This window comes from Tauraco erythrolophus, chromosome 23, assembly GCF_009769465.1.
Source record: "Tauraco erythrolophus isolate bTauEry1 chromosome 23, bTauEry1.pri, whole genome shotgun sequence".
NCBI classification, from domain to species: Eukaryota; Metazoa; Chordata; class Aves; order Musophagiformes; family Musophagidae; genus Tauraco; species Tauraco erythrolophus.
The window spans coordinates 3,610,105-3,623,997 of NC_141487.1; the positions used below are offsets into that span (position 1 = coordinate 3,610,105).

General features: G+C 47.0%; 1 protein-coding gene across 3 annotated transcripts; it reads right to left on the minus strand.

The window, feature by feature from the left end:
* Positions 1 to 3,925: 3,925 nt before the first annotated feature.
* On the minus strand, positions 3,926 to 13,369 carry AGTRAP (angiotensin II receptor associated protein). 3 transcript variants are annotated; one of them, XM_086625670.1, is made up of 6 exons: positions 13,343 to 13,369; positions 8,139 to 8,173; positions 7,814 to 7,925; positions 7,008 to 7,206; positions 6,743 to 6,781; positions 3,926 to 4,732 (listed from the first exon to the last, which is right to left on the minus strand). In XM_086625670.1, exons 1-6 carry the CDS (start codon positions 13,367 to 13,369, stop codon positions 4,626 to 4,628), a joined length of 519 nt encoding a protein of 172 aa, XP_086481796.1. In that variant the 3' UTR covers positions 3,926 to 4,625. The 3 variants fall into 3 exon arrangements, with proteins under 3 accessions (XP_086481796.1, XP_086481795.1, XP_086481794.1); XM_086625669.1 differs by lacking the exon at positions 6,743 to 6,781; XM_086625668.1 differs by lacking the exons at positions 6,743 to 6,781; positions 13,343 to 13,369 and adding an exon at positions 8,346 to 8,404 and having other exon boundaries at positions 8,139 to 8,174.
* Positions 13,370 to 13,893: the final 524 nt, after the last annotated feature.

Here is a 13,893-nt window from a genome sequence, read left to right on the forward strand (position 1 = left end):
GAACACCAGAGAGCCTCTTGTTAAACTGCACAGTTTCCAAACTATGTTTACCTCTAAGAAAGCATCTGAGCTTCAGTCATCCCTGTTTGCAAACACTCCACTTGTCCTTCTCACATGCAAACTTCTTCAGTAATCACCACAAACTGGGGAGTAAACTCAATTACTCAACAGGAGATAGTCACGCAGTGTTGCAATTATCCTTGGGAACTGCTGTTACTGCCTTTCATACACCACCAACGGAAAGATCCCGCTATTTTTTCCAGACAAGTAGAACTTGGCAGCTACAGAGTAAACAGACAAAGCATGGCTGCCTTCTTTAGGGTGCCTATCCCTGCATGAAGTGTAACCATAAAATGCAGCGGACTGGTGTTCCATAGAAGCACTCCTTGCATTCCAGGAATACCCAGCCAACTAGCAATGTATCACAAAAGGGTGTTATAAAGGATTTGAATTGTGAAGGACATAAAACCATCACGTTTAGCACTACTGTTTTGCTCCATGAACATCTGGAACTCAGCACTGGACTACTTTTATGGTCAAGAACCTAGACATAATCTATTTTCTTGACAATTCATGCGATTTTTTTAGTTCTCCATTTCAATTCTTTCTGCCAGGTACCAGGTTCTCAGCACATTGCCATGGTTATTTTAGGTGGTGTTCTTCACCTCACTCATTCCTAATTTCAGTCTCATTGCGATCAGGAAGAGACAGCGCCCTTAAAAATCGCGTTTGTATGCCTTCCCAAAATTGCCCTTCAGGACTTTGATGTAACCACTTTTAAGCAGTAGTTAATCTTACTCAAAAGGCAACAAGGTTTTACAAAGTGCTTTTTGAAAACTTCTTTTAAGGCCAAAACAGATACTCAAGGCAAGCCACAGATTTTGCAAACTGCAAAGCCCATGACCAATGGATTTCGTATGAGCTTTGATGTTAAAACATTTAATGCACGCTTACTATATACACTTTGCAGCAACACATGAATGCATTAAAACCTGAAACAAATCCAATTAAGTGAACAAAAATTAAGCTCATCACTGTACTTCTCTCACTATAAGCAAAAGGAAGGGAATAGCACAGTTCACGAAAAGTATGTCAAGCATTATGATGACAACGACAGACCCGTAATAAACACATAAGCACCCAACAATGCTAATTTTCCCATCCCTGCAGACCAAGGCTGATCCATTTCACGTTGCAAGATGGGACCAGCGATCGGCCCAAGATCGCACTTCACATGCCTTAGAAACAAGGCTTTTCCCTTCTTACAGACCGAACCACCGCTGCCATAGCGTGAGCCTCTCGTCACTTTGAAATCAACAGGCACACGCGAGTGCTCTTCCATAACCAGCGAGAGGGCAGCTACTGCTCCGGCAGCTGAAAACAGCTGCACAGCAGCGCCCGTCGCGTGCTGCCAGCCAGGAGCCCGCCGGCGTCCCAGGACGTGGTGGTGGGAGTGGGAGACCCACCACGCACTGCACCAGTCCCAGGCGGTCTCCGCTGGCACAGCCGTGGCACACGCCCCAGGCCCCGGCTCGGCATCCCCAACGGCTCCCGGCGCTCTCCGCGGCGGCGGACGCACCTCTCCTCGTAGGCACTCACCCACTCCGACAGCCGCCTCCAGACACGCCGCTGGCCTCGCCGGAACCGCGGGCACGGGACAGACGCCTCCGAGCGCCGGGGCGAACCCGCAGCTTCGTCCCTCCGTAATGCCCAAACCTCGGCAGCGAGCGCGTCCCGCTGGGCCGCTGTAAGCGGCTTATCCCCGCGATTAGCACCGCCGCCTGCCAGCGGGGCTGCAGATGGCCGCGGCAAAGCCGCTCTCGCCCCCAGCTAATTAAAGCTCCGTCCCAAAGGCGGCCCAGACGCGGCGGCTCGCCCGGGGGAGGCGAAGGGGCACGTTTGCTCCTCGTCGCCATGAACCCACCACGTCCCAGCTCCTGTGCCGGCAGCTCTGGGCGGCACCACCAGGCCCCATGGCCACCCTCAGCAGAGCGCGGGCGAAGGCAGCCCGTGCTGGCGGCAGTGCCGAGGCGCGAAGCCCGCCCGCCCCGTCCATCGGCCGCGTGCGCCGCCTGAGAGACGCCGCCGCTGAGGGAGGTACCTGCAGTGGGCGAGTTGTGGTTAGTCCTGCAGAGCTGCCGCCAAAACGCACCCCGGCACGTCGGCACCCAAGGATTTAAAAACACAAAAACAAAGCAAAAAAACCAACCTGAGTGGGGTATCACAGCTGTGGCACATCTGGCTGAGGAGAGTCCGCTGAAACGGGCTGCCGTGATCAGCAACAGGCTCCATGATCAGCAAGGCTGTGCTCCAGCACAACGGGCTCCGTGGTCAGCAAGGCTGTGCTCCAGCACAACGGGCTCCATGATTGGCAAGGCTGTGCTCCAGCACAACGGGCTCCATGATTGGCAAGGCTGTGCTCCAGCACAACGGGCTCTGGGATCCGCAAGGCTGTGCTCCAGCACAACGGGCTCCATGGCTCTCCACACACCCTTCTAAACCAGGTATTGATCCAAGAACATGTTGGTGCTCACTGTAAGCACTGCCGAAACACACACCCTCCTCCTCCTCCTCCTCAGAAGCCAGGAGAGGGGCCTCATTTTTATCATCACCTCTCTGATTTACTGCCCAAAATAGGTATCTTTGAGGCACAGTAAGCCTAATTCCTGCCTTCCTCTGCTCCCCTGAGCTTCCAGGTGTGCTGAATTCTCCACCGAAAAGCGCTCCGCAGGTCAGACAGATGGGTGTCAATAGATTGTGGTGTCTTTCACAATGGAGAATGGCTGGGAAGGCCTCGCCAGATTTAAACTCTACATTTGTGCAAATATACAAAAGGCACTGCATTTAAAATAACTGGTTTCAGTCCGTGCTTCACAGGTCTAGGGAAGAAAAAAACCCGAGTGTTTAAATGCGTTATTCAGGGATCCATGCTGTAGCTGTACAGCTCTCAAGAGCTGAAAAAAAAAAAATTAACTGAACATAAAGGCCTGCTCTGCAACTTCATAAGCCTCAGAAATTTCTGCTTCCCCATCTGATCACAAAAGCAGACTGATTCCTATTCCTATGCTCTGTTGCATGGCAGCCTGCAAAATGAATCCCTAACACTCATCTCAGGAGAGTAAACCAGACTACTGCACTTTTATGGCATTTACCATGTGCATGGTCCAAGCATCAATGATGATGGTCCAGGTATGGCAGCAGGTCACTGTAATGCTTGTGCAGCATAGTTGAGGAAGCATCTGCCTATGTTTAAAGTGATCAAACTTGGGAGAAAACTGCTTGGTTTTTAAAATACAAATGGCATGGTTCCCAAGGTTAGAGCACAGTTAACTCTTGGTCACTGAAGAATCAATGCAGCAGCAGGTCTTGTCAAGAGAAATGCAATTGTAGAATAACAGATGTAAACTTTGAAAATTAACCTGCTTTAAAAAAACATAAATCTTCCTAGCGCTAGTATTTCCATTCTGCCAAAGCTGACATACTGTTTTTGTTCTGAAAAAGAACCCTGTTGAACAATATTTATTATTTTTTTTAGGATTTTACCTGAAAGCCACAGCAGGGCAGATTTACTGTGCATAAGATAAGAGTTTATAGTTTGTCACACCTCACAGAGCTCACCACTGCAGTGTAAATAAACCCATCTATTCCTTTCCACAATCCTCATTTTACTAGCCCACCTTCCCACCCACACATTTACAAGCAGTACCCTCTACTCATCTGAGTAAAGCTTAGACTAAAAGCCATCAGAGCCCTGTAGACCTTCACCTATAATGACTCTTCCAGACTGCCTGGCTGCAGTCCCAAATTCTGAGGAATACCTACATTTTCAAATGAGACATAGGTGACCAGCGTAACTTTTTCTAACACAGAAAAACTGTGTTTGTTTTATAGTTTTCTTAGAAAAAGGAAACATTTCAAGTTCTGTTAAGATAGGCAGCTGAAGGCAAAAGGACATTTCAAGGCACAGAGTATCTTATAACCTACATTCACCAGCCATTTTAAGGATCTTGAAGAACATTCAACTTGTATAAAAGCATCAGTGAATAAAACCCAAGATTGGGAGCACAAGCAGCTGCCTGGCCCAGTAAGAGCATTTTGTACCAACTCCAGCTTTATGCAAACCACCACAGCTAACAGTTATGGTCATAAATCTTAGTTAACCACCACCATCAAAACCAGCCCTCAGGAACTCCCAGATGTTTCCTGGAAACGTATCTGCATAAAAGCAGGCTAAAACATATTGTTTAAGGGCAGTCCATAAGCCATAAAGTCTTAAAGATTGCTTGTCCCCGAACATTTTGAGTGGTTCCCTCACTTATCATAGAAAGGATGCACAATACAAGACTTGGAAGACTGTAGAAGGTGCATCCACTCACACACACAGAAGTGGGATTTAGGAGGAGGAAGGAAAGGAGAGTACTGGGATTACAAAGAGTCACAGTGCTTAACATGACATCTCCGAGATCTTCTGGACTTACTGCAGGAACCCATCTGCATAACCTCCAGGGAGGCAAAAAACCTCTCCTGTTTGCTCAGTAGCAGGTCTTGCTCCATCAGAAAAGACGAGGGAAGAACGGAAGGCTAGACTGGGCGAGGGAAGTGTCTGTTCTTTTTTGCAGAGGGCCTCAGTATGGCTGCTGGGCTGTCTTGTTTGAGTCAGGCCACTGTGAAGGGGCATCCTGCTGATCAATTGGCTCATAGGTGCTGCGATCCCGGCCTGCACGGGCGACACCTGAATGGAGAGGGAAGAGAACAAGCTTAGGTAAAAACCAAAAGCACAAAAACTAACACAGTTATAAGAAACCAACAGCTCAGGAGCACACGACATTAGCTGCTCTCCAGCTCCCCAGCACCTGTGTTCTGTGATCCTCACAGGAGGTAAGGAAACTCAACCTTCCAACACAGGCAAAATAACCCAGATGCATTTGAACATGCCTCTTCATTCCCTAAGAACAGCTGTCTTAGTAGACACAGGGCTGTGTGGAAAGCAAGACCTGCAATACTACACAGCAGCACAACAGGCTCCTCTAATAGCATATTTCAGCAAGATCAAGTTTACGAGATCTAGTGGGAAAACGAACAGACAAAACCAGAAGCAGCAGGAACCATGGCTAGCTGACAGCATAGATTTAAGAACGTGGTTCATCCATGAACCACTCTTCCCAGCAACGCAGCTATGCCTCAAGTGTGCCACACCAATGGCACTCAATTTGAATCCAGCAGTGCTCCCAATTGCACTATGAACAATTTGCCTGTGGGACAAGACTGGTACAAAAACATGTTACTGTCCAGTGGATGAGCAGGGAAAGAAGAGAGACAAATAGAGAACATGAATAGACAGCTCTTTATATAGAGGCCAGGCATCTGCCATGGCTAGAAAGCAATCTGAATCAAAGGTGGGCACTAAACCATACAAGAGGCTTGTTCTAAGCAGCAAAGATGCTGCTAAGCAACAAAAAACGATTTTGTATGGAAAGAAAATGAGACAGAGAAGACCAGGAAAAATGAAACACTGTTAGGTTTGAAAGGAACATGCCAGATAGCAGGAAAATGAGAGAGGAAATTGGTCAACCACATTCAACACAAAAGAACACCACGCAGTTTGTGTTTGTGAGAAAGACAGTTCAGGAGAGGACATGAAACTACAAAGTATCTGAATTCCAATCTGTGCCTGAGAGGAGACTCTCAGACAGCAGCATGCCTGTATTGGGATAGTGTGGTTGAAAAGGAGTGCTCCCAAATTCCAAACAAAGGGATGAACTCCTCAACGATACCTACACTTCCCATGGGATACGAATGTCAAATCCCAGTTACAGGCACAGTGAGGAGCTAATAAAAGCTGGCACAAACATGACCCACAGTACGGCACTGCAGTTGACTCACAGGCCTTCTGACCCGGTTAAGACAGATCTGTCTGGCATTTTCACAAGTAGCTGATGGAGAAGGCATCCACGTTCCCATAGCAGAGAGATGCAAATAGCACATATCGCCCCAAGCCATGGTTTCTTTCCGTGGCCTCTCCTCCTCTGCAGGCATCCACCTCTTTTCATAGGAAGCGTCATCTTCTTTACTAGCATCAAAGCAGCACAAGTGACAGCTTTCAAACTCTGTAAAGCAGTTATACCATCTTTTGTCCTGCACAGCCTTCTTAGAAAGGCAAAAAGAAAACTGTGCCAGGCTGCTGGTTTTGCCAGGGTGAGCTCCCACACAGCAAACAATTCCTAGCAGCTGCCCTGGCATGATCTAGCACCAGGCATGCTTGGCAAAGTTGACTGAGACCCAGAACATAGAATCACAGAATGGTTTGGGTTGGAAGGGACCTCAAAGATCATCTAGTTCCAATCCCCTGTCCAGCCGCAGCCCCTTCTCTCCGGCAAGGCTGCCACACTACCATTAACCAGTACACCCAGGAGAAAAATGAGTGCCTCCAGGCAAAGTCACACAAGGTAAACATCAGTCCCGTTTTCCAGATGAGGAAATGGAAGACCAAAGCAATCAAGGTAGCTAGAACATGGGAGGCCCAGAGGAAGCATGGAGTTAGAAATCCAGCTTCTTTCCCTCTCATGCATAATCCAGCTAGAGGGGATGCTGCCTCTACTTTCTCCCAGAAGGAGAAGAAAGGGTTGGCAAAGAGAGAGGGACACCCAAATGCTTCCAACAAGCACACATAAATGCAGGAGGAGAACAAGAGGAAAAGCCACTCAGTTATACTGACTAAGAGAGACAGCAGTGGTATCAATACCATTGTGGGCAAAATGTCTGTCAGATGAGGACTCTAGGTCTGCAAGGGAAGAGAGGAAGAATAGAGATTTAAGGCATCAGACACACCAGAACCACAAAATGAGACAACAGACATAAGAAAAAGAGAGAGAGCACTCCCCCTCCCTGGAACAGGGAACAGAATCCAGCTGCACAGAGCTCAGGATGAAGGGTCCAAAGTGCAAGCAGCCTCCCTAACACCCGAGGAGGTGGCCCACACCGACATGGAGGCAGAGGAAGCATCCTACCTATGTTAAAGGTGTACTCTCCTCCACGCTCTCGATACATTCGATACACCAAATAGCAGGACACGGGTTTGAGGAGGAGGCTGAAGATGGCCATGCCCATACTGAAACGCTTCACATCAGTGAGATGGTTGTTTGGAGGGTAGAAGACAGAGATGTGAATGATGTCTGTGAGGACTGTGAGCAGCAGGCCAGTCAGGAACTGGAAACAAAGAGAGAATGGGACATGAACTGAATAGGAGATTAATCACTAGGAGTAACAGTCAGTTACAGTGTCTATTTTCTGCAAGATCTGTGTTCACACAACCATGTCTTCACCCCAGCATCACATATTGCTAATCCTTGACACTGCCCCAGGTAGAGAGAGATTCCTGAATGAATGATCTTGTATTTCGTGCGTTTTCTTCACATCTCTCAGACATCTTCTTATGATATGCCTCAGGACTGTTTATTTTTGCTTGCCAATCTCTTTAATGTTCAGAGAAGGGTTTTATAAAGCCCCTCCAACTCGAGCATATTAAATGCTTTGAGTCCTCCCCTGGCATAACAAGTCACAACAGCAGGTAAAAAAAGAAAGAATCAAGTGTGCCTCACTTCTGAGAAGCAAAATGGATAGTGAAGATAGTAAAAAAGTGACAGTGAAGGCTTCTCACCATAGTTTACAGTGCTTATAGAGTTATATATTCTCTTAAAAAACCCAAACAGGGAATTTGACTTGTTCACTGCTGTATTGGGAACAGCTGAAAATCTTTGCTGACTCAAAGCAGCTGTCTGCCCTCCACCCTCTCCCTGAATACCCTCACACTCACCATCATGATGGCATCAAGGGAATCTCGCTGCACAATGGCCCAGATCCCCACTGCAAGGACAGTGAAATTTCCCCAGGCATAGGAGGCTGGAAACGTGTAATTCATGCAGCCCCTGCCAAACAAGACAAAAAACCCACCCACATTCACAATAAGCCTGCAACAGTTTGTTTGCATTCATCCCTGTTCCCATACAAACATCTCACTCTTGGATTTAGGATCTTCTTGCACACAGGCACAAACAGGGAGTGCTGATTCCCTGATAACATCCCATTCCTACTTTGAAGGAATAACCTCTTCTCACCCAGGCCAGGCACCAATCACTCACCACATTGTGAGCAGCCAGTGTACCAGAATGATGGCCTATGAAAAAAAAAAAAACAGAGAGGAAGATTGGTCAGTAAGCTGGGAGAACTGTGGGAGGATCAACATGATATGACACCTTCTTGTTTCCGAGGGATGAGTGGAAGAGTGCCCTGGATCCACGAGCCAGTGCAGAAAGCTGGTGTAGCAACTGGGACAGTGAAGACACAACCATTTTTCTCTGCTTCTCTTGCTGAGAATTTCCTGTGGTGCTACACTGTAGTCATTCATTATTGTTGTCATCTCTGTCCACAGTTGATTCAGGGCTCACTTAGTCCTTTCTAAATGGGTTATTGATTTTGGAACTCCAGAGGAGTTTGTACAGAACGCTGGGCAATCTGATTCACACTATGCTAGCACGGTTTATACATGACCAATCTGGCATCCCATCACCAAGAAGCCCAGGGATGACAGTCATGCTTGCAGCTCCCAGCAATTTCACTCCAGTCCTCAGTAAATCCTCTGTTTACCTCCTTCCAGTCTGTTCAGAGCTGTGGTTCAACCTCACTGCAGTATTAACAGACCTGAAGGCATCTTTTGGAAAGCTGAGAACCCAAACCTGCCGTATGACACAGCTCCTTTCGCTCTCGGCAAAGCCACCAGGGCCCAAATGCCAGCAGTGCCCTAAGCAGCAGTAAGATAATGCTGTCACAGGTTCTGTACTTTGCAAATGTCCTTAATGATCCTGCTCCTTGTGCTCAAGGGGACAGATCCAAGAAGAAAGCATCCTACTGTAACAAGGGACACAAGGATTCTCTTCACCAGCACTTGACATTTCTGTAACCAAGGAGACATACTCGACATGTTCATTAAGGCAGCAAACAGGAACAATATACCGCTTCAGCCTTTTTCTGTACCTATATCCAGGTGCTCCCTCACTTTTGAGCCTGCTGGCCAATCTCAACAAATGGATATCACTCTTATTCACTCTCTAAACATTTGTGAAAATAAGATTATGGAAGACAGACTCTATTAGCAGCCTCGTAAAAGAAAGGCTGAAGCCTGGACATATCAGAGGATCCAGGGGAAAGAGGCACTCTTCCATTTTTTCTAGCTGTGAGAAAGGCTCCAATTGGCATTTAAACTGACCTCGGTATAAAAAAAAACGCCCCTCCCCCCCCCCCCCCCCCCCCAAACCCCTCTGAAGCACACCCCCTCCACATACACCTGCCAAAAAAAAAAAATTAAAAAAATTGGGAAATGACTAAGCAGTAAAAGGCTAAATTACTCAGTTGACACAGGAAAGCTGTATGCAGATAGGAGCGAGAAGACACTAAAAAAAATATAAAAAAATCTACTGACATCCTGCTATGTTCATTGACTTAAAATGACTATCCATGTTTTAACTTAACACAAAACTAGTTGCTTGAGAAGAGAGTTAATATCCAACAAAGCTGTGAGTGAAGTGTGGCCAGGAAACCAGCAGGAGCGATGCATCTGCTGCGGCTCGTACCGCTCAGCCAAGCCACCACGATGGAGATGTCTTATGACAGAGCTCTTGCCTCACTGCAGTGCCCTAGCACATCTGAGAGCACTCACCCTGAGTAGCCTGGATGTCGTAATAACTTCAAACACTGCTCAAACAGATTTTTATTAATGAATTTTTTTAATTGTTTATGAAAGACTACAAAATGCTTTAGCACACCCCCCCCCACTTTCCCTTCTCCCAAATTGTACCATGGAGACCAGGCAGAAGCTGCTAATCAGTAAAATACAAGATGTTCTTGGATAAGAATGTAGACATGCAAATAGCATTTACTCAAGAGACTATCACAACATCAGGGAAATTCTTAATTAGGTAGTATTTAATTGCATGTTACATACCCGCAAGACCCCTCAAGGCTCACCAGTTAACATAATTAGGCAAGGTGGCTTTTTTTTAAAAAAAGCTGTCTAGATCAATATTGCAGTTATTAAATTATGAAGCAAGCTTAGCCATCAGCATAAAGTCAGGTAAACTAGTGATGACAGTATGAGGGACTGCTGAAATAAAAACAAGGCATTCCCTTCCTAGTTATTAGTCCAATTTACCTGACAGTTCTTCAGGGCACTATGGAATTAGCTGGTGGTCTCGGTATGCTTTAACATAGCAAATGTAGTGTTAATGAAAACCATTCTTTAAAGCTACAGTCACTATGTGAGATTAGATAATTTTCAGGCAGTCTCTTGATGAGACAGCAGAAGAATTCAAATTTTTTCCATCTGTTCGAGGGCTTAAGTCTGTATTTAAGGAAGGCATACATTTCTTCTTTTGAGAAAATAACTGTTGTAGTTCTGAGAGCAGAAAATAAGAAGGGTGGGACCTTTGTCCCCATCCCTCTGGGCAGAAGGATGACCATCTGATTAAAAGCATCTCACTGGAAACTGGGGAGAGCTAAGGGGAATTCCTAGCTCCTCTGCAAATCTCAGCACGCGATGGGACTAATTGCCAAGCATAAAAAGGGCCTGAGTCTGCCTCAGTGTTGTTAGATGGGAAAATCTTTGGAACAGGAACTCACTCCTTTAAACATGCTTCAGCACAGAACCTAGCACAAGGTTGAATTTTGACTAAGTTAAAAATTGGTTCCAAATTACAATTATTTTCTTGTAGTATCTAACTTTTTAAATTTTACTTTACTTTTTTTTTGAGAGTGAGCTCATCTACTCTGAGTGACATATTCACCTGAGGATATACTAACCAAAATATAGATCTGAGTGGCCACCTGCGAGTGAGCCACCCGTGAGGATGCTCCTCATTATTATAACAGAGGGATAATAATGAGAATGGTTAGGCAGTGGAACAGGCTATCCAGCAGGGTTGTTATGGCTCTATCCTTAGAGATTTTCAAAAGTCAGCTGAATTTTGAGTTGAGCTATTTGATCTAACTTTGAAGGCAGCTTTGCTTTGAGCAAGAGGCTGGACTAGATAACACAGAGAGGTGTCTTTTTATCTAACTTATTCTATGATTCTGTGACCTAGCATTTAAAAATGCCCAAGCACAAAATGTATGTTTCCAGGCACATGGATTGTAGGGCATTGTCTGGGCTTGATCAAACTCAAACTTTGTATTTCGAGAGGCTCTGCATAGTTTTTGGAATAATCCTAGGTGTCAAGCATTCACTGCAAAAATATGGCTGTGCTACTGCCCACAGGCTTTGCTGAGCATTACTATTAGAGATGAAGCTAGCAGATGCTGTTTCATGAACATGTTCCTTATCCACTCCAGGGCAAAACCTCCTACATTAATTTTATAGCTCTGCAAGTGGCTTAAAGAGAGACCTCAAAGCTAAGACACTGCTACGTTCTGGCACAAACACAACTCAGTCATGCAGTTTTCTTGGAGCCACTTCTATCACGAGGCTCATCTTTTTGAATCTCACTGTAGGCAGATCATGCCAATGAATAGCAGTAGCGTGTGTTATTTCCATTCCCTTTCTGCATAAGAATCTTTCCCACCTTTGTGATATGTTTCAGGGAAGCAGGCCCTAACTCAGGAACAGTACAAAGATACAGGTACCATTATTAACTCCCTACTCCCCAGCTTTTCAGCCCCAGAGCATCACCAAGAGACTTGACAACAAGGAATTTCTTAATGCTGAAAACAGTTTGCCCAGGACAAGCTCACTCTTACCTAGGAAGAGATTTGGGAACAGGCTGTCTGAAATCAGAGAAGAAAGGCAACATTTTATTTGTGTTGTCATGGTGACTCATTCATTCAAGAAGTCTGTGTTTTTCAGCTCTCTTATCTCCACCTCCCATGGTAGAACATGTATCTCATGTTGGCAAACTTTTAATTAAATGTCCTGATTTTTCACTGTCATTTTAGCATGGGAAAAAAAGTCAAACCAAGTTAAAAAACAAAGCAGCAGGCAAGATCTTTTAATATTCCTAGTGCCCTGGGAATCGCACAATAGTCCAAACTTGTCTTAGCAAAGTATCAACTATTTTCCAGAGCATAATACAATCCACATGCCAGGCCTTTGAAAAATCTATTTGCTTACTTGCCTCTAACAAGGGAAGTTGCTTTTCTTGGTGAACTAAGAGGGGGAAGCATCATTATATGAATGCCAAGCTTTTATTTAGTACACTCACATGAAAGCCTGCCCATACAGAGCTGAATTCATAACCGTGGCTGAGATAATACTATCCTCCCACCCTACCTGTAGGCAGCCTGCTCCAAGGCCACTGCTCACAGCTTTATGAATAGCAGGAAAAAAAAGGATGTGATCAGTGATGCTTTCATTGTCTGGGCAAAGTTTTAACCAAAGAAAGCACCTGAAACTTGCTGTACCAAATAAGATATACAAAGTAGTGAAGCTGGAAAAAAGCACACACATGCACCTGGAAATCTCAGGGCTCTGAAAATACAAAAGACAAAAATAAAAATATAGGGAAATTTCATCTGTCTGGTATCAGGAAAGGCTTCAAACTCAAACACTTAAAAGCAAAAAAGTGATTTTAGCATTCTACAGCTTCTCCGCAAGGATGTACTTCCCCAAGTGAAAAGCATAACAAAACTGTGATAAGTCTCTTATTTCCCATTTCTCTGGTGACCAGATGTCCACTGAAATTTTCAAATTGCCCCTAATTGAAGCCAGCCCGGCTCCCCCCCCAACAGAGAGGCAATTTCAATTATCTACCAGAGGATAACCTCAAAGTATGCGGGATCATCTTTCTAAGATATTTTGCCTGACAAGCAAAAAACTTTGCCTCCTCGGGATCTTGTGCAGTGTTTATCCTGGATTAGCTCTGGTCAGCTGAGCTGGAAACCTCCATGGACACAAGGTAATAACCAGCTGTTGTCCCAGCCCAGTCCTGGGCCACTTTAGCAACTTGCCCTGAAGGAGAAGAGAACCTGGGAGTCACTGCTTGCCGGTCTCCATGACCGAGAGCTTGTGCAACGTTTGGAAAAGCTTCAGAAACACCAGTCTTTCCTTCCCCACATCTCCCGATGTGCCCGGCCCTGGACCAGGCACACAGCGTGGGAGAGAAGGGGGCGGGCCGGGCAAAGCGCCCGCTGCCCGGGACTCCGTCCCGCTGCCCCCCCGAGGCAGAGCTGCCCCTCCGGCAGAAACCCCTCGCAGCCGCCCCGCCGCGGGCAGCCGGCTCTCCCCGAGCCCGCGGAGACCGAGCGAGCGCCCGGAGAGGCCCTTCCCCACCGAGGAGCGGCTCGGCCCCGCGGCCCCTACCTTGAGGTTGACGGCGGGCAGCTCCATGGCAGCGCCCCGGGACTCCCGGCGGCGGGGCCGCCTCCCGTGGGGCTGGGTTGGGCCCCGGGGCCGCCCAGGGGAGGGCGGCGGGGCGGGAGGAGTCGGGACACCGCCCCGCCGGTGGGTGCTGGCGGCACCCCGAGCCGTGCCCGCTGCTGCGCGGTGGTTCCGCAGCGCGGTGGCGTGGACCGGGTGGCTCGTGGTCAGTTCTTGTCGGACGGTCCCACTCCAGGCGAGGAAATAGCTCCCAGATGTGACTGCACAGCACCTGTTTCCAAACCAGGAAGCCAGCACTGGGATAAAAGTGTGCCTGGGTGAGGTTGTTGGCTCCAAACACGCAGCCCAACAGTTCTTCCTGCTACTTACGCACGGAATGCCGCTGCGGGAAGGTTTGACCCTGTCTTGGACTGAAGTCCAAGTCCGGGAAGGCTAATGCATGTGTAGGACTTGGCAGCTTTCTGGAGGAAGGGAAGGCTTTTGTGCACACATCAGTACTGTGGCAAAAAGGTGAGGCGTGACAAAGAGACTCG